The sequence below is a fragment of the Stegodyphus dumicola genome, chromosome 1, assembly GCF_044657685.1.
Source record: "Stegodyphus dumicola isolate Sdum_Otavi_A_Nest chromosome 1, ASM4465768v1".
Classification (NCBI taxonomy): Eukaryota; Metazoa; Arthropoda; class Arachnida; order Araneae; family Eresidae; genus Stegodyphus; species Stegodyphus dumicola.
Window position 1 is genome coordinate 167,355,217 of NC_140768.1, and position 21,362 is coordinate 167,376,578.

The following is a 21,362-nucleotide window of genomic DNA, read 5'->3' on the forward strand; positions in this document are numbered from 1 at the left end:
CGATCTTTGTTATCGCTCTTTTCAGTTCTCCTGATTTTGTTTTGATTTTAACCGTTCTTACTTTATTGTCAGATCCATGATAGACTTTAATAACCCAATCTAATATCCATTTGCAAACTGGCAGATAATCCTCCTTGACGAGTACCATAGTACCAACAGAAATATTATTCTTCTCTATCATCCACTTGTTTCTCTGCTGCAGAGTTTCTAAATAGTCATTTGACCATTTCTTCCAAATAATCTGAACTACTTTCGTTGTTCTCTGCCACCGGCTTAGCCGATTTTGATTTACATCTATTATCATTGGCTCCGGAATCATCTGTATTGATCTCCCTATTAAGAAATTACCTGGGGTCAAAACGTCATAACAATCAAAATCATTGGAAATAGGTGTAAGAGATCTCGAATTTAGTATTCCCTCTACCTACACAATTATAGTTTCAAAATCCTCATGTGAAACGCAAATTTCCTATCGTTCTCTTTAAATGATACTTTACAGACTTTACACTGGCTTCCCATAGCCCTCCGAAATGAGGGGACTTGAGAGGTATAAAGTTCCAGTCTATTCTTTCGGACGTGAAATATGAGGCCAAAGTTTTATCAGGAAAATTAATTACATTGTAAAATTTCTTCAACAGAGAATTTGCTCCTACAAAATTAAGAGCATTATCAGTGAATATTTTCACTCATTTTCCAGGTCTGGCCATGAAATGCTTAAGAGTGGCAATTAAAGCACTAGAAGTTAAATCTGACAAAGGCTCAAGATGAATAGCTCGTGTCACAAAACATATACATACACAAATGTAAATTTTATTTAGCACGCCCTTTCTCTGATGCTTGTAAGTTACGTAAAAAGGGCCGCATAGATCCAAACCTGAAACACTAAATGGGGGTGATCTATTAACTCTCTCGTATGGTAAGTTACCCATAATCTGTGAAGACAAAATCGGTTTGCATTTAAAGCATGTAACACAAAGATGTACTGTTTTTCACACCAAATGTCTACCACCTAATGGCCAAAATTTTAAACGTACAGCATTCAGTAATCCTTGAGGGCCAACATGTAATAATCTTCTGTGCACACTAGAAAAATAAATCTTACTTAGCTTAGAATTTTTTGGTAGGATTGCAGGATATTTCTGAGAAAATGGTAAAGAAGCTTTTTCAAGACGGCCACCAACACGAATTATTCCTTTATGATCAACAAAGGGATGTAAATTTTTTTAAATTCCTTTTATGTCCTTTTTACAAAATAAAACCCTCTGTTCATGCCTAATAAGCATTTCCTCAGCTATTCTTACCTCCTCTTGTTGAAGAGGGCCTACCTTTCTTGATCCACCTTTCCTGCAATTACAAATAAACCTAAAAATATAAGAAAGAACATTAATCATGCTATAATAATTGTTACTAATATTCAAGAGTTCGTCTAAAACGTTAGAGTTCATGTCAATCTACATAGTTCTCTCAGAAATGTCATTAATGTCACTAGAATTTTTGCTTTCTTGCACAAAGATTCCCTTTCACTTGGTATTAGGTTCTCAACCTCTGGAACTATTGGTTGTAAGCACTTGTAGGGAAGTTGCGGCTCTGTAAAAAATTCTGCACAAGTCCACCACTTAGAATGGTTCACTAGAGAAGAGGCACTAACTCCATGCAAATAAAAGATCGGCTGGATTGTCTTTGGTTGAACAATAAAACCATGAATCTGGATTAGTCAACTTCTGAATCTCGTCAACGCGATTTTGAACGAAAGACTTCAATCTTCTGCTTGATCCTTTGATCCAATACAGTGTGACTTTAGAATCACTCCAAAAAAAGATATTAGATGAACCTTTACGATTTAAAACTTTTTTAACTTCCGTTCCCAATCTTGCAGCAATCAGTGCACCCAGCAATTCAAGTCGAGGCATGGAAACCTTTTTGACAGGTGAAACTCTGCTCTTGGAAGCAAGGAAAATTACAGACATTTTTCCTTGATTCTGTACTTTTACGTAAACCGCTGCACCATACGACTTTTGGTTTGTTTCTGCTCTTGTAAGCCATGAAAATTACAGAAATTTTTTCTTGATTCTGTACTTTTACGTAAATGGCTGCACCATACGACTTTTGGCTTGCGTCAGAAAAAACATGGATCTCTATATTTTCATCACATGAATCCAAAACAAATCTTGTAACACTAATGTTACTAAGTTCTGAAAGCTCGCTACACCACTGAAACCACTCGTCGTTCAAATCAGAAGGAAGCTCTTCATCCCATGGTAATTTACGTAACCATAGCTTTTGTAGTAAAAGTTTTATTCTAACAGTGAATGGTGTGATGAGTCCAAGAGGATCATATATTTTTCCAGCTGTTTGGAGAATGAAGCGTTTGGTACTTTTCTTTTTCCTCGAAATTTCAGTCAAACAAGGTCTCTATACTCAAACTATCTTTCTGAATGTTCCATTGAATTCCTAATACTTTGAGCATTTTTTCATTTGAGCTTAGGGGATGAATGTCGAAATTTTCCTCTTCCCATTTTTTAGCTAAATGATAATCATTCGTCACCCATTTGCATAAATTCATCCCATCTCCACACATAATTTCCTTTGCTTCCCTTGAAATTTTTAAGGCTTCTAATACATCATCTGCTCCTGTAACAAGATCATCAACCTACATACATGTATCAAGAATTTGAAAAGTATCGGAATACACGTTCCTATACTTTTGGATATGCAGCTTTATAGTTGCCGCTAACAAAAAGGGACTGGAATTAACACCAAAGAGCACATGCTTAAATCTATACACCTCTAGCTGATCCTCGGTATTCTGCAAGGGTGTATCAATATTCTTAACAAATAAAAATCTAACTGCATCTCGATCTATCTCAGCTAGCACGATCTGTAAAAATGCCTTTTCGATATCTCCTAAGATTGCAACTCTATTAAGTCTAAAATATATCAGCAAGTGAAATATATTTTGATTCAGATTAATACCTGGCCACAAACAATCATTTAGGGACAAACTACCTATTTCATGTGAGCTCGCATCAAATACAATACGCATTTTTGTTGTAATGCTTTCTTCTCTATAAACTGCTTGATGCGGCATATAAAAAAACTGATTTGTTTACTGGTTTCGTAGAATCTAATACTCTTTCTATTATCCCTTGATTTAGGTACTCTTCTAAAGTTTCTCTATATTTTAGGTATAATGCATTATCATGCTGCATTTTCCTCATCAGGATCTTTATTCTTTTTTCTGCGACACCAAAATTGTCACCTAGATGTTCCCAACGTTTCTTCCAAGGTAGGCTAACAATATACCGACCATCTTTGAAACTAACAGTTTTGTTGACTATCTCTAATGCTTTATCTTCATCATAAGAATTGGGATCATCTCTAATACCAATTGATTCCAAATCAAAAAACTTCTTCAACTGTGCTTTGACATTGTCACAAATTAACCCACAATGCATTAATTGTTTCTCATGTGGTAAATCTTCAATGCTACCGCTTACCAAATACCCAAATGCTGAATTTTGTAACACTAAATTTGTGTTTGGTACATAAATTTGCCCGGATCTTATCAAATCGAAAAATATTTCAGATCCTAGAAGTAACTGAATTTTACCCGGTTTGTGAAAGTCTGGATCAGCTAATGTAACTCCTTGTGGAACCTCAATATTGCAGACATCAGTTTGTCTAGAAGGCATCAAATGAGTCATTTTCGGGATTACAAAAAAATCTAGTTTACGACTGTATGTATTTCCTATATTTAAAATAACCGCACTTATTTTTGATTTCACCAATGTTGAAATGCCAGATAAACATCCTACTGATACGTTTACATTTTCTCTTTGCAAATGAAGCTTTTCAGCTAATTCCGATGAACAAGGATGAATTATACTTCCACTGTCAAGCAATGTTCTGGCTGGAAATATTTCTCCTTCATTTCCTTTAATATAAACAATCGCTGTGGATAGTAGGACTGTATTAACTGCATTAAAATTTTTATTTACATTAGCTGTCATAAAACACTCGCTATCCTTATTTATAAATGGCTTTGCGTGAGCGTTCAGTTTCGCTACTTCCGTAGACGAACTGGCGTCTGACCTTTGATCCGACAGAGACCCGATTTCGCAATTGTCTCTATTTTGGGAAATCGAAACCTTTTCTCGCTCATAACACAGTAACGAATTGTGCTTTTTTCTGCATAGCCTACAAGAGTAATTTGAAGGGCAATTTCTCACTTCATGATTTCCAAAACAGGAGAAACATAAGTTGTGTTTTTTAACATAATCGACTCTATCCTTTAAGCTGAATTTTTTAAATTTTGTGCATTTAAATAATTTATGTTCACATTACACAGTTTACAAATTAAAGCACGTTTCTCAGTTACACATGAAACCACTGAAGAAATCTTTGGTTGACTAACTGAAACTTTCGATTTAGACATTATTGGAATTCTAGAAGCGTTTAATGTCCTCGCTTGATCCTTTAGAAATTCTAATAACTCTGTAATGCTCGGTATTTTTCTTTCTTTAAATTCCTTTCCCACCATAACTTAGTATTCTGATCAAGTTTCTGGCTAAGAATAAAGGCAAATATAGCGGATGAAACCCCATTTAACTTTTGTTCTAAACATTCTAACGATCTTACAACTTCACTTGTAATATCAATTAAATTTAGAATTGCAGAAGCTGACTCGTTTTGAATAACGGGAATACTCATAAATCTTTTAAGATGAGCATACACTTGTTCTCTAGGATTCGAGTATCTTTCTTCAAGGAGAGACCACGCTAACTTATAATTATTATCCGTTATAGCTATCGTTTGGATAATTCTGAAGGCATCTCCTTTAAGCGCTGATTTCAAATATTGCAATTTTACAGCATCTGATAAATTTTGGTTTTGATCAATACTTGCTTTAAAAATATCCTTAAAGGAAAGCCAAGAATGCATTTCTCCTGAAAATGTCGGTAACGAAATCTTAGGTAAATGCACAACAGCATTTTCAGAAATTACTGCATTTTCTTCTTTATTTTCTTTAATAACGTTCGACAATCTATTATTTATTTCAAATTCTATATCAATAATACTACTTTTGATTTCATGTTGCTCATTGAAGATTTTTTCGATATTTTCTTCACTACTTAAATTGATAATAGAATCAAAAATATTATCAAATTCATTTTGCAGATTGTTAAATATAGTTTTTAACAATTCTAAATCACTAACACTTAAATCTGGCTCACAAAGTTTCTTTTGCAACTTCGATAAGATAGTTTTTTTAGTTCTCTTTTTAGTGAGAACATCTTTCAGTTTCGTAGCCATTTTTGCTACACTTATCAATAACAAATTATCACACAAACTTAATTCAGAATTTACTAAATGCATCAGTTAATAATGTCATAGAGTGTCAAGGGTTTTTTACTTATCCCTTTATTTCAGCAACTGGCTATAATCCACAAACACAAATTCCATAGAAACAAAATGGCAAACTCATTTTTACACTTGATTATTTACTTAGCCGATATCGCTGCGGCTCTACTAGACCACTCAAATGGTCCGGCGAATTCTAAATGGACTGTAACAATTAAACTAATTAACAAACTACTGTGTAACATATCTTTATCTTTATTATACTAATTTTTGAGAGACGCTCAGGCACCCACAATCATTCTCTGCTTCACCATTGAAGCCAACCCCACACGTTTACATTATTTTTTAACAGTAACAATGGCAGCACCATCTGGCTTTGGAAGGACTTAACACCCGCTTTTATAAGCTTTTAAAGAGCACAATATTCTAGTATTTTCTCGAAAAGCAAAAGCGCAAAATTACGAGCTATCTATTTATTAAATGCGCATGCTCCTGTATTTTAATTTTGCCAGCTTAGCTTTCTCTTCAAATAGTCATGTGCAGCACTGCACAGGGAAATGAAACAACTTAATAACAATTCTGTTAAAAATAGTAAACCAAATATTTCAGTATAAAATCCATACCAATATATAAGATAAAATATGTGAAGGAAATCAGCTATAGTCTCTTTATTCATCATTTCAATTTGGACATTTTTCCCTGTTCTAAAAATAGTAACTACTACAGAAAAATTGAAAAACATGCACAAAAAATTATTTTGTTATTCTTCTCTGTTCAAAGCTTCAAACAGAACTTGTCAAAAGAAAAGTGCTTGAAGCTTTCAACCAGGTTGAGTAACTAAGATCATGCAATCTTCGCCTGACAAATCCATTGAGACTTCAAACGGTATTAATAGAGTTTGTAAGGAACTCAAATTTCCTTACAAATTTAAACTAACAAAAGTCTCATTAGATTTGTCCCTTTTGGCGACATGTTTGCATGTCCTAAAGCAAAACCCAATATGAATATATTCAAAACATCCTGGATATTAAGAAAGATTTTTAATAAGAATAGGAGTCAGTCAGATTTCGGCACATTGGAGAAGAGCTATTATTATTCCAGTCCTAAAGAAAAATAAGAACCCTAGGCCCGAAATAGGCCCATTTCGCTTACAAGTTTTCTTGTGGTAAACCATTTGAACTGATGTCTTGAGGAACATAATATTTTAGTTATAGAAGAGGCTGGTTTTTCAAAGGAATAGTCTCATGTTACCAGATGACAGACCATGTAGCAAGCATGTTACCAGGTGATGAATAGTTACATGTTGCCAGGTCGACATTAATATACAGTCAAAAGTCTTTAATCCAGACGTCCATAATCCGGAATGATCTATAATCTGGACCTCAAAGCTACAAACTTTCTGCGCATGCATAATGCGTCTACACATGCACGTAATACCTTTACACATGCACGTAATACCTTTACGCATGCACATAATACGTTTAGGCATGCACATTTAATGTATAACGGATGGTATAAGCTAATCTATCTATTTCAGTTAATGTTGCAGATTGCATTGTTCGTTAATCTTCTAATTGGATCCGACTTATTATTTTTTTGCAGACTGTTAGAGCAATTTTATAAAAGTAAGCTTGAACTTTCGATTATGTCAAAAAGAATTTCCGATTCTGGAGCTACCAAAGCATCTACAAAGCAAAAGCATGTTTCGATGTCCAACAAACAAAAAGTGGAATTGCTGCAAAAAATGGATAAAGGCACATCCTCTGATTTTCTAATCATTCCGAAATATGTTTATCAATTTCACGCTGCTCTGCGGGGGGTGGGACGCGGTGCACAATGAACTGGAAGTTGATCTGTCAGCACTATCCTCATCTTCAGGGCAGATGTTTTTTATTTTATTCGCCTTATAATTCCTTACTAAATGTAGTATTTCATCTTGATGTACTCCGTCTTTGATATGATTTAAATCAAATTCCTCGTCATTATAAATATCACGAATACACATCAAATAGTTTTCTGGTTGCAATTTTCTAATTTCGACTATGTGTAATGTGTGCTTTACGCATGCGTGCGTTGAAAGAAATATTTAATAAAGTAAACAAATACCATATTTGATGGCATAAAAGACGCACCCTTATTTAGATGGCCACACACAAGGGAAAAAAGTTTCAATAGCGTGGTTTCTTTTAGTTCTCACGTTTCGTAAAAGCCAAATAAACAATTATTGAATGCAATTACCTTCACGTATAAGACGCAGGTAACTTTTTTGAGACCAAATTTAGGGAAAAAAGTGTGTCTTATATGCCGTCAAATACGGTAAATATAAAGCTTCCTTTTTTTGTAAATTTTGATACCCTTTAGATCATAATTGCTCTTTATTTCATAAATTACGGTTTCATATTTTTAATTTTATAATTTCTGCATGCCATCTTACCAGATTTAAACTGATGATCTATAATCCAGAAAAACCGATAATCCGGAATCGCCGAAGTCCCGACGAGTCCGGATTAAAGACTTTTGACTGTATTTGGATTTTATATTTGGATGACAGAAATATCCTTAAGAAGATCCTTAAGAAGAGAGATGTTGCACCAAGTGTTTTGAATTGTCTCGCTTTGGACACCATTGTGGCTAGATATCCACCTACTCATTGGCTGTACATTTTAACTGATGATTCTCAGTTTTACTGCGATTTTAAAGTTGGGGCTGGTGTGTTTTTGAAGCTTTCTTTTTTTTATGCCCCTACAGGATACATTGTTACCTTCTTTAATGGTGAAGTAGTAGCCATATGTATAGCCCTAAAGCAATTATCAACTATCCAATACAAGTTTGCAAAGGCAGTCATTTTTTCTAATTCTCATGCTGCCATACTATCACTTAGCTCTTTTGAACACCCATTAATGCCTGAATTTTTGCAATATCAAGAATTCTTCAGAACTGTCACATTTAACAGTGTTTGGATATTGTGGCCCTTGGGGCAAATGAACAAGTGGACTTCCTTGCAAAAAGTGGACTACAGCATCCTAATGCAGCCATTTCTTATTGGAGGATTAAACTGTAAAAAAATTATTTACATACAATATCTTTTGCGATCTTCATACTCATACAGTCGTAAATGGTAGGAGAAGTTTAAATACTTCTATTATTCCTGATAGTCCACAACGCAGTGCAGTTGCGGCTTTCACTCTGTCTACAAGACATGATTGCCTTACCGCCTACCTGCATCCCATGGGCATTTTCAGTGATCCTATTTGTCAACTTTGTGATTCTGAAAAGAAATGGACGAGGACCACGTACTTCAGTGTGGGGCTCATCGTGGTCTTAACAGAAGAGTCAAGATAACAATAGGCAAGAAGGCTCTTTAGGCAATGACTTTGGTCCTTTTTGTTCTTAGATCTATTGTTTTTAACCTCTATTTATAAGATCTTAGTTCTTTGTAACTTTTTGCCTAGCCTTTGGAAATAAAAAAATAAATATATAAACTTAACGAGGAATTAAAAAATTTATCTTGTTGCACTCTTTTGAGTTTACACTAAGTAATATTCATTTAATGAAATTCTTAATTTATAGCAACCTATTTCCCTTTCTCTTTTTCATTTTGCATGAGTGGGAAAAAAGTTGCGTGATTCATACTTTCAAATAATTTTAACAAAGTGCTTAAAGTACATTCGGCCTTATAATCGCTTATAACAAATGTGCCAATATATAAATTCATGTGTAATTTTGGAAATTTTGAATAAAAAAGTTGTATTTTTGCAAATATGCTTAGAAATATATCTACATTAAGATGATGTTTAAAATTTGATAGGTTTTAATTCAAAAATTACTAAAAAAATACAAATTTTAAAAACAAATCAGAAAAATAGCCATAAATTTTATTTGGACTGACACTAAATTTCGAACTGTGAAAGAAGGAATCACGTAAGTTTAATAAAAAAAAAAAGAGATATTAATAAATGTATACCAAATTCAATTAACGTTGAGATCTTAAAATTTTGACGATGTTTTTTTTTTTTTTTTTTTTTTTTTTTTTTTTTTTTTTTTTTAACTACTTGTGTGATTTTTACCAAACATGGCACTCTGGCAAAATTTGAGTTGTAGAATTGAAATATGGAAAAAAAATTGCCAATGTCATTTCAGAAAAATCAGATTTTGTGTAAGAATACCTATGTTAGAACAATGCTGTAAATAAATCTATTGTACGCCCTAAGTCTTGCTTTTGAGACAAGAAAATGCAAGTTAAATTTCAGCAATCGACCCAGTAGATTGGGAGATATAGAAATGCCCCTTCCTTTCTTTGTGCAAGGTGCACCTATACCTGTTAAGCAATTATTACCTAATAATAAACACCAAATTATTTCAGAGAAAATGTTCTGCTTGACAAACAGAAATCATTTAGCAATTAAAAAAAAAAAAAAAAAGATTGCAAAATTATATGAAATATCAACTTTCTTCATCAAAGTCAGTGAAAAAGGGATGTTATAAAAAATCAAATGAATTTTAATTGACTGCAACTTTTCAATTTCAGTTTTGGACAATTCAAAACAATGTTTTAACATGTTTCAAAATTCTGCCATATCAATGAATCTGTAGGCACACTGAAAATACATAATATTTTTTTTTTTTTTTTTTATTTTTTATTTTTTATTTTTTTATTTATTTAATTTTCCTCCAGAAATAGGAATACGAAAACTTCATAAAGGCATGTGGTTTATGGGTTCTATTTTTTCCTTCGGTTAATATTTGTGATTTAAAATATTCATTTAAGAACATAGTATATTTAGTGGTATTTCTGTTTGAGTAAAAAATGAAAATGTTTAATTAAATATGCATGTAATTTACAAGAAGTATTTTTTATTTATGAATTTTAAGATAAGTAAATGTTGATTGTTTAGTTTTAAAATAATGTGCCTTACTTACCCAAACTCATAAAAATATCATCCATGCATTGATTGCTGACAAGTTTTGCTGTAAATTGGAATCTATGAGGATGAGGAAACCATAGTACTGAAATCTGTACTCTGACTATCTCAGCTCTGAGGGTATAATATGCATAAACCTGGTTCATAATTAACATTTATTCAGCCAGCTAGTGTGAAGATACATTCTATTAGATGCTAATTTGATCGTTTCATCTTATGCTATTACAGTTGAAAAAGTTCACCTTCCCTAAATTGAGTAGAGGTCTGTATGGCTTCGAATCTGAGCTTTTGGGTACTCTTTGCAGAAAACCTGCTTCTCCTCCTTCATAATCAGTTGAATAAAAAAGATTGGCCATGTAGTGAAACCTCTGGAAATTCCAAAACAGGTATACATTTACTTAATTAGTTTCATGGGATGTATGAGAGCTTCTCCATTTGAAGTGTTTGCTGTAACTGTATCCCTAATAAAATTGGCAAAATATCAAAATTCAAAATATTTCTGCTTTCAAGGGTGTAATCCAAAAATGCAAGCTCAGTTATTCTTTCTACATCAGTGGCAAGCTCTTGAAATAAGTCTGGTTTTGGGTAGTTTTTCTTCAATTCGAGCCTGTTATAATATTTGGGAAATATTTCTCCGATCCACTGCTCTACATCTGTTCATTTTAAATACTATATCTGCAACTTCTCCTTGTAGTGATGTTGCCAGGTATAAAATTTTAAAGATGGAATATTATGTGCTTACTTGCAGTATACTCTTTTGTGTGAAATTTGCAATACCGTGAAAGAATCATGCAAATAAACTGAATAGCTGGTTATGATATGCAAATGATTAGAATTTCAGAATGATAGTACATGTGTGGGCTAAACAACTCCTCCTGAAATGTGTTAGCTGTATAAATAGAGGACCATAGTAAAAGTAAAAGTAGTTAAAAGTAGTGTTTGGTTATCTTCTAGTGATAAATGTTTCACGAGAAATCGCTATGCATCGTTGACGACAAAGGGCCTAATATAAACACTGTTCAACAGGATAGCCTTGTAAGATGAACTTCTAAATTGTAGAATCACAGCTTGTATGAGACATAAAGCCTTGTCAATGCACATGTGAAGGCAGTGAGCTTAAGTGTACTGGATAAGTTACAAACCTGGCAATAGACCACAAAATGTTATATCAACACAGAATAAATAACTTCTCATCTGCATGACATTGATAGACTGCAGCTTCATGTTGGCAGTTGGCGTAACATCATAGTATTGCTACAGACATGCCATTATCAACTTTAACAGCATTCCAACATCTGCTGCACTATGTATTATGTGTTTGTATTTCTTTGAGCTGGATTCTCCCATCTCAAAATTGTCAATGCCTAGAGCTATAGTGGGCTCACAGCACAGGCAGTAGCATTTTGATTGGCAACAGATCATCTGCTCTGATGAATTTTGTGTCAGTTTCAGTGATTGTCATATACACATTAGATGCTATAGGGTGCATGCCATCAGGGGCGTAACTAGAGTTTCCAGCGCCCGGGAACAACTGAAGAATTTGCACCCCTTTCTGTGTGCCAAGAATGGAAAGCATTTCATTAAAAAATTTCGTAGCATCAATTTGGCGCCCCTTGGATGGTACACCCGGGGACAAATGTCCCCCCTTGCCCCACCCTAGCTACACCACTGCATGCCATTATCTGGAGAGCATCATATTGGGATGATCCCCAGGTGTAATGATCTGGCATGTCATTGGATATGATGAGTATTCTTATTTGCTCAAAGATGAAGGTACAGTGAATCAGTTGCTGCATCAGGGAGGTTATGGAGCTGAAAGTCATATCTTTCATTCATTGTATTTCTGGAGTTGTGTTATTATTAACATTATTAGAAAGTATAAAACATAAATTATTATTGTAGGCTAGTTATTTTTCTGGGAGTAAGACATTTTTATTCATTTTCCAGAATATAATATGTCTTAAATAGAAGATTTAAATCAGATTGCTAATATTTAAATGATTTTCATAAAGCGTCTCAATATTTTATATATTTGGAAAGGAAATTATTATTTTATATAACAAATAATATTCAGAATTCATGCATAACTGTTTCATTTTTTCACAAATTAATTACGCAATGTTTTCTTTTTTTAATAGGTAGTTGAAATACCTGGAAAAAGTTCAAGAAATTTCAAATAACTACTCAAAGTAATTTTTGTCAAAAGAGTAATTATGGAAGATGATTATGATGAAGATATTGATACTGACAGAGGTTGGTACGATGATACTAACATGGATCATGATTCAGAATCACCATCAGCTGAGGATCAAGAAGCAAGAAATGCTCTTATTCAACAGGAATGTTTAGAAAAATTCAGTAGTCAGGATTTTATTATGGAACCAGAAATATTTGTTCAATTAAAACGATACTTTCAATCTGGTGGTAATCCAGAACAAGTAATTGATCTTTTATCTGAAAATTACCATGCAATTGCACAAACTGCAAATTTATTAGCTGAATGGTTGATTATGGCTGGCATGAAAATATCAGAAGTTCAAGCTCTTGTTGAAGACCATCTGAGAGAGGTGATAATAAGACATTTTGATCCTAAGAAAGCTGATTCTATATTTACAGAAGAAGGTGAAACACCTGGGTGGTTGACAGAAATGGTTGACCATCATACCTGGAGATCACTTATCTATAAACTTGCTGAAGATTATCCTGATTGTCTTATGTTAAATTTTACTATCAAACTTATTTCAGATGCTGGTTATCAAGGTGAAATCACAAGTATTTCTACTGCTTCTCAGCAGCTTGAAGTGTTTTCACGAATTCTGAAAACTTCAATATCAAATTTTTTGGAAGGTGGAGAGGAAGAATTACAGAAGAATCTGCATGAATTTACCAGAATGGTTTGCCATGGAGAACATACATATTTGTACAGTCAAACACTGCTACATTTGCTTGCTCAAGAGCCTAGGGGAGGTTCTAACATAAAGCGTCTTTCTCAAGAAACTAGTCGTTATGTTCAAGGAACAGAACATAATGCTACACCTATAACTATGGCTTTAAATGGTGCCACCGGTGTGCCCCGTGCTTGCCAGGCACTTTCAGCAATGCTGTGCAAAAATGCACTCAATCCTGCTGATATTACTGTTTTGTTCAAAATGTATCAAGCTGTGGAACCACCACCTGTTGAATTTATACGAGTTCCTCAGTTTTTAGATCTTCTTATGGATGCCTTATTCAAGCCTGGAATGAAAATTAATCCTGAACATAAACCTAAGTATATTTACTTACTTGCATATGCTGTAAGTGTCCATGAAACATATAAAAAAGGTGCAAGGAAGAGTGTGAATAAAGAAGAACTGAAAACTACAACACAGGCTATTGAAAAAGTACATATGATTTGTAATGAAAAAAAAGGATCTTCAGAACTTATACCAGAATTGAATACTTTATATCAATGTATAAGATTTCCTGTTGTTGCTTTGGGTGTTGTTAGGTGGGTTGATTTCACAGTTTCAGAAAAAAGTTATTTTAAATTATCTACAGAACATACACCTTTACACTTAGCTCTGCTGGATGAAGTTGCTACATGCCACAACACGTTGCATCAAAAAGTATTGGAACTTTTGATTAGGTTGTTTGAAATGCCTCAAGAAGATCTAGATGTTTTGGTTCAATTAGAAATGAAAAAAATGCTTCTTGATAGAATGGTTCATCTTTTGAGTCGAGGATGTGCAGTTTCAGTTGTTAATTATATAAAGTCTTGTTGGCAGCGCCAAGATACTGATATATCTTTAATACGTTATTTTGTAACTGAAGTTCTTGATATAATTGCTCCCCCATATACTGCTGAATTTGTTAACTTGTTTTTACCTTTAGTTGAGAATGAGGAAATAACTGGTACGATGAGATCTGAAGGTGAAAATGATCCTGTTTCAGAATTTATTATGCTTTGTAAATCAAACTTTATGTTGGTAACTAATTAAATATATGCCTATATTTTATAATTTATTTGAATGGAGTGAATAATTTTCTTGACTGGTGTTATGTTATAAATAAAACATTTTATGCTATGGTCATAGTTTAACTAAACTTATTTAAAGTGAGTTATTTATACTAAAAATTGATTTTACCATTTCTAATTTTATTTTAAAAGAACCTAAAATTGAATCTCTGCAAAACATGTAATAGTTCATAAACAACAGAAAATTCATAGTTAATAAATACTTAGTCAGAAGGTAACGTTTTCTTGAGACTTTTTCCTTCCTCTTTTCTAAGATAATTTTAGAACATGTAGTGTATTTTACTGAATTTAAAAAAAAAAAAAAAGAAAGAAAGAAATGTATATTAATTTTTTTAATGGTAACTCTTTCTGACTTAAATTGCTTCTCTGAAATTTTTTATTTTCAGGTTTTCTGCACTTTTTTTTTTTTTTTTTTTTTTTTTTTTTTTACAAATTTTTAAATGCTTTTTCTTGCTGAATAAATAATGTAAGCAATGCCACATCTTTCGAATATTGAATCTCTGATACTTTCTGTATGCTTATGCATTGGATTCAAAGCAAGTTTTGGCAATTGGACAAACTCATAAAGTAATAAATTACTTAGATAACTCCAGTTAGATTTTCTCACTTAATTCAGAGGGGTATAGCAACAGTCTTTTGTAGTTTGTCTATAATTATGCGCAGTTTAGGCAAAATGAACAGGTTGCATATTATTGTGTTGTTAGTAGGTTTCCTAATTCTGTTGCTAACCTTAAAGTAATAAAAATGATTTATTGCATATTTTAAATAATTTGATGTGTTTCTTTCTTTGAGCCAAATCTTAAAATAAAAATTGACCCCCTCTTCTGGCCCAGTTTTCCTGAAATTTTCTACATATGCATATTTATGATGAGAATATGGAATTTTACATGGATGTTTTACAACTTGATACAGACATTTTTTTAATATAGTGAAAATTTTCTTATAATTCTGTGATTAATGGTACAACTAATCAATGCAGAATTTTGGTCATTTTCACTATTAGATAGACCAAAAAATATTCATCCAGGTAAGGAAAATTTAAGAACAGCGATTTGCTAAATTTTGGTCGTTTATCAATGTTTTTAATAATGATAGCTTTTCAAATCAGATTTAATCCTTTATTATTTACTATCTCAAGTTTTAAGTAATGATGAGATCAAATTTCAAAATTCAACATAAATTTAAGTAAATCTGATGTAACCTTATGCCATATTTAATTTTCTTGTGTTCAGATATAGTGATTTTCTTTCTTTATTGTTTCGCCTTATCCTGTAGACTAAAAAGTGTAAAATGAAGTATATAAAACTTTAAATTACAGTTTTAATAAAAAGCATTAAAAGTGTAAAATAATGTTTTTTAGCTATCGTGATATTCTTGAACAAAGTATGACTAAAAGTAAAATTATAGGATTTCCTAATTCGAATTATACTACGATATTAATAGAATTTCAGACAGTAAAGTGAAAGTAAAGGTGAGTCTAGAAATCACATTTACCAAAATGAATGTATTCAATTTCTTTTTAACAATTTTGATTTAAAATCCATAATTGTTAGCAATCCTACTATTTTAATTTTCAGTTACCTTTGATCAAGGATATTGACGCTAGCTAAATAAATTATTTTTTACTCTTTAATGGATTTAATTAAAAACTGTAATTTAAAAAGAAGATTTAAACATGCATTAAAAAAATCTGAATTTAACTAAGTAGGTGTTAAGGTATATAACAATAGTTTTAATAATATTTATCATGTGTTTTTCCTTTATTGGGTGCGTGTGCTTGTGAAAAAAAAGGACAGATCAATATCTCCCGATCTATTTGGGCCGATTGACAAAATTCAACTTGCGTTTCTCATGCCTCGAAAGCGCAACTTAGGATATGTATTAGATTTATAAATAGCATTGTTCTAATATGCATATTTTGACACAAAATCAGACTTTTTCTGAAATGATGTGCCAATTTTTTTTTTTCCATATTTTGATTCTACTACTCAAATAATGCCAAGTTTTGTAATAATCGCAAAAGTAGTTTTTAAAAAATTAGCTCTCAAAAATTTAGCTGCTCCAAGTAAATTTAATTTGGTATATATTAATATCACTTTTAAACTTATTTGATTTTTCGTATCACATTTCGAAATTTAGGCTCATTCCGAATAAAATTCACCTGTTTTTTTACGATTTATTTTTAAATGATATATATAAATTTTTCGAAGCAATTTTTGGGTTATAACCTATAATTTTTAGCGTCATCTTAAAGTAGATGTATTTTTTAAGTATACCTGCAAAAAATTAAAAAGTTTTTTTTTTTTTTACTTTCCTAGGATGTGCATGAATTTACATATTGGCGCATTTTGAAATTTGACGTACTTGTTATAAGCGTTAATTATTTGATAGTGTGAACGACGACCTTTTTTTTCCCTCGTGTGCAATAAAAAAAAATCTGATATGTACACCACATGACTACCTTGTACGGAATATTAAATTATACGCATTTTTTCTTGCATTTCATTTAAACTTATTGGATTCAATTAAATCTACTTCGCCGACAGCGCATAAACCACAATAGAATAAATGCATTCTTTAAAATTCACTCTATTTGTTTATCATAGCGACGCTAGGCTCACTTAACAGTAGTATTATATTTCTTTCACATTATAACTCAAAATGCACAAAATTTATATCATTTAAAGAATTATGTAATCGTTGCCACATGGTCTATTCAAATACTATAATAAAGCTAGAACGATGTAGAAAGAAAATTAAGCAAACAAAACAAAAAAGAAAATGTTTTTCAGAGATGATTGAGTATTTCGCATTCAATAAATTCCGTTCTTAAAGAATCAGTTAAATCTTAAACACTTATTTCCTCGAAAAAATTCCAGAAAGGATTAAGCATGATTTAATTCGCAATAATAAATGAAGGCGTTATCTTTGTTGTTGCGAAGCTAAGTTTCTCTAGATTGGCAACGAATCCACTATTTTGCTGTTTCAAATGTAAACAAGCAATGGTCGTCGTCAAAAACATTATTAGGCTTAGCGGCACTTAAACAACTTTAAAATTGTTGATAATTCTAAAAAAATTGCATACAGATTTACTAAAGGCATAAAAATCTTAACCGGAAGATAAGAACAACATAATTCAATCATATTTAAAGCAAAAAAATGCACAATATACAAACATAAGAGTGAAAGAAACTGAGATCACTGAGCTGAGTAACAGAGTGCATATATATATATATTTATATACGTTTGGTGTGGCCGATTGCAACCAAAATACGAGGTGCACAACTACATGTTATAGCAGTCCTATATACAAAATTTCAACGTTCTGAGGCTACTTGTTTTTGAGTTTTGCGAGATACGTTTGTACAGACGCCACAAAAAATTCTCTTTAGAATTCATTTTAAAACAGTTTTATATTTTCTTTGGAGGAAAACTTTTATTCTGTTCTTACGTACAGATATCACGCAAAAACATCGTTAAAATGCATTCGATAGCGGTCAAATTAGATATTTTCGTTGAAATATGCTGCCTGAAACTTTTCGCGATTACAATACTTGCTTTTTACAAGGAAGTAAAAAAGGAAAGGAAAATAGGTTGCTAATAAGTTAAGAAGTCCGCGAAGTAAATTATTCTTGACGCAAACTGAAAAAAAAATGACCTAAAATAAATTTTTGAATTTCGAACCAATATTTAAGCATAATGAGTCGTAGAATCGAAATCTGGACAAAAATTGGCATGTCATTTCAGAAAAAGTCCGATTTATGTCGAAATACCTACATAAGATCAATGCTATATATAAATTAATATACACTCATGTCCAAAATTATCTTTACATACATAAAAATGATGATATTCAATGAAATATCGAATCAATGTGATCCGTATTTGCAGGGAATGTGTGAAAACCAAGCCTAATTAGCATTATCCAATCAAAAGTAATCAAACGGTTTGTGATATGCAAATATAGGCGTTACGTCATCCAAGAGTGAATCAAGCGCTTTGCGCAAACTGAATATTTGAGTGAATTTCTGCAACATAGCCTTTGATTTCAGTGTGTAGGGACTCAAAGCGGTTTGTTATGGCTTCGAAGTATCATTTGGAAGAATCTGTAAAGTGGCGAATTATCGGCCGTTTAGAAGCAGGGCAGTCAATCATGGAAACAGCCACATGTCTGAATATTTTAAGACAGACAGTCTATAAGCTATGGAAACAGTTTCAAAATGATGTAAGTGTTGTAAGGAGGCCTGGACAAGGTTGAAAACGAATGACAACTGCTTCTGAAGATCGGTATCTGGCATTAACTGCCCGTCGTAACAGAAAGGCTACTGCTCGCCAGTTAAGTTCAGAGCTTGCAGCCGCCACTGGAACTGTTGCATCACGGCAAACAATATACAGAAGGCTTAATGAAAAAGGCCTTTATGCCAGAAAGCCAAGGGTATGTGTTTTATTGTCTTCACAGAAAAAGAGGGATCGCTTTAATTGGTGTAAAGAACATCAATGGTCCCATGTTCTCTTTACTGATGAGTCGCAGTTTAGTTTAACTGGTGATTCTAAACGTGTTTACATCTGGAGGGAGTCAGGAACACGAAATGATCCCTCGAACATTGTGGAACGTGACCGTTTCGGTAATGGAGGTGTGATGATATGGGGTGGAATAATGATCGATGGACGTACGCCCCTACACGTGTTCAGCAGCGGATCTGTGACAGGCCAGATATTTCGGGATGAGGTCTTAGATCCTTATGTAAGACTTTTCAGGGGTGCATATGGACCTGACGTTTTATTTATGGATGATAATGCCCGTCCACATCGAGCAAACCTCGTTGATGAATTCCTTGAAAGTGAAGACATTAAACGAATACCTTGGCCACCAAACTCTCCTGACCTTAACCGGATAGAGAACTTATGGGACTACCTTGGAAGAGCAATTGCACTTATACATCCTCCTCCTAGAGATGTAAATGCTCTGAAGACGGCATTGCTGGAAGAGTGGAGATTAATTCCCCAAACTGTGGTTAACAACGTTATTTCCAGTCTTAAAACACGTTGTGATATGTGTGTACAAGTCAGGGGAGATCATATTCCATATTAAATTCGTAAGACTTAATTCTTTTTCTGAATCATTCCTTTTTTTTTTCTTAACTCTCTTTGTCACACTTTATTATCATTTTTATTGTTTCATGCTACAATTTTATATCATATGATAAAATTGATCTTCAATTTTTTCTTTAGCATTTATGTGTCATCATGTTATGTATGATTCCACGAAAATTCATTAAATTATAAGTCATACTCTCTGAGAAATCCGTGAATTTATGCATGTAAACATAATTTTGGACATGAGTGTATATCCGAAGTCATGCTTTCGAGACATGGAAAAAGCGATTTGAATTTCGTTAGTCGGCTTAGTAGAACGAGATAACTGTCCCCCCTTCCTTTTTTGCCTCGAAGCATACAGTCGAATCCGGTTATTTGGACCGAAATTCTGTTTAATCGGACCAAAAAACGTGAGAGCGAATAAGAAACGGAAGCCACAAGTCGGCCGGTCAAGCGGATGTACAAGTAGTCTGCGACATATGGGAGAATCTGTAGTTGCGGCTCCTCAGGAAAATGCTTTATCAACGATCAGGAACTCCTTAAAGTGCATGACAAAAGCAAAACTGGTGGTAGGTGAACACGCGCACCATTTTTTTTTACCTGCGCCTCCGAGTTTCAAGGAAATGAACAATAGAGTGTCCAGCTCCGCCTGAAAGGAATTCCCACCCGTCAATCATGATTAAAGTTTACACGAGAAAGCTAACATTTCATCAGCTTTTTGGGATGGTTTTAGTGCCAAAGCTTTGAATGGCGAGCATTTTATCTCCCTCTTGACCTCAACATCTTGAACTCGAAACACCAAGGTTTCTTCAGACCACTTTAGTGAGTAAACTGTGCGCGTGTATTATCTCCCCTGCTAAAATGACACGACGGACTTGACGTCAGCTGAAAAAATCGGTTTTTTGGATAAGATCAAGCAACAACCACGAAACACTAGTCAGTGTCGGTTGGTGGAAATAACCGGTTTGGCAAAGACTACAATTTCGCGCTTGATGAAACAAGAGAATACGCTGCGAGAAGAATGGTCACAATGTGAAGAACGAGGGGGAACTTCCGAAAAACGGCAGCGTAAAGGCAAGGACCCAGATGTTGATGAGGCCCTTTAAGATGCATTCAGACGTGGGCGTAAAGCGCATAGAGGCATAGTCATAAGGGCATAAAATACGGGAGACCCGTTCGCATGTTCCTAAAACGTACTCGCCGTACCCCCTGCTGTGACAATGCTGGATCACTATTGGCTGATCGACTTACTACGTAAAAAGTCACTTGTTTGGTCACGTGACAAGCCGATTGCATGTATCCTGAAGTGACGTGGAACCACTGTAAAGTATAATTTGTAGCTTGCTCTATAAAACGTAATAAATTTTGTATGCATATACAATTCTGAATTAATAATAAACCACTAAAAGTTACAGCTGGTAAAGAATGTAGAACACAAACCTCTTCAGACATAACACTTGAAGTATTTTATTTGGACGGCATAAGATATGTTTACTAGGAAGACAAATTTCGGCAAACAATATAATTATGTAAAAGAAATTTCGTTACCAGAGCATAAAAGTATCTATTATTGTACTTTAGATTTTCAAATATCAGAAGTTGTGAAATAATATAAGATAATTTTGATTTAACATAAGAGATTCAATTTTGAGGGAGTTGGAGCTTGACATGAAGGGATTTTTTATTTATTTTTAATAAAACAAGATTGGTTTTGTATTTTTGAAAATTTTTGGCAGAAGAACAGTTTAATCTTTTAATATTTTCTGGAAGTAAAATTAAAAAATGGAGGACTGTTAATATTTGCAGTAATAACCGATATTCTGAAAAAGAATATTGTTTTCGATTATTTAAAAATATAGAGCAACTTCTGATGATGTCCATCTTTTAAAAAGGTACAAAAAGGCAAACTAGAACACTACTTTGTCATTGTCACCAGTAATGTATCAAAAAATATTCTTTCAGTTTTG

General features: G+C 33.2%; 1 protein-coding gene across 7 annotated transcripts in view; it reads left to right on the plus strand.

The window, feature by feature from the left end:
* Positions 1-14,351, plus strand: part of TH1 (negative elongation factor complex member TH1) — a 50,078-nt gene extending 35,727 nt beyond the window's left edge. For 6 of the 7 annotated variants that reach the window (XM_085822999.1, XM_085823001.1, XM_085823011.1 and 3 more), the window contains exon 2: positions 12,422-14,351. In XM_085822999.1, coding sequence (XP_085679125.1) covers positions 12,497-14,260 — 1,764 coding nt within the window. In that variant the 5' untranslated portion in view covers positions 12,422-12,496 and the 3' untranslated portion in view covers positions 14,261-14,351. Of the gene's footprint in view, positions 1-10,529; positions 10,670-12,421 lie in introns of those variants that run through there. The other variant, XM_035349839.2, reaches the window with a different exon arrangement.
* Positions 14,352-21,362: the final 7,011 nt, after the last annotated feature.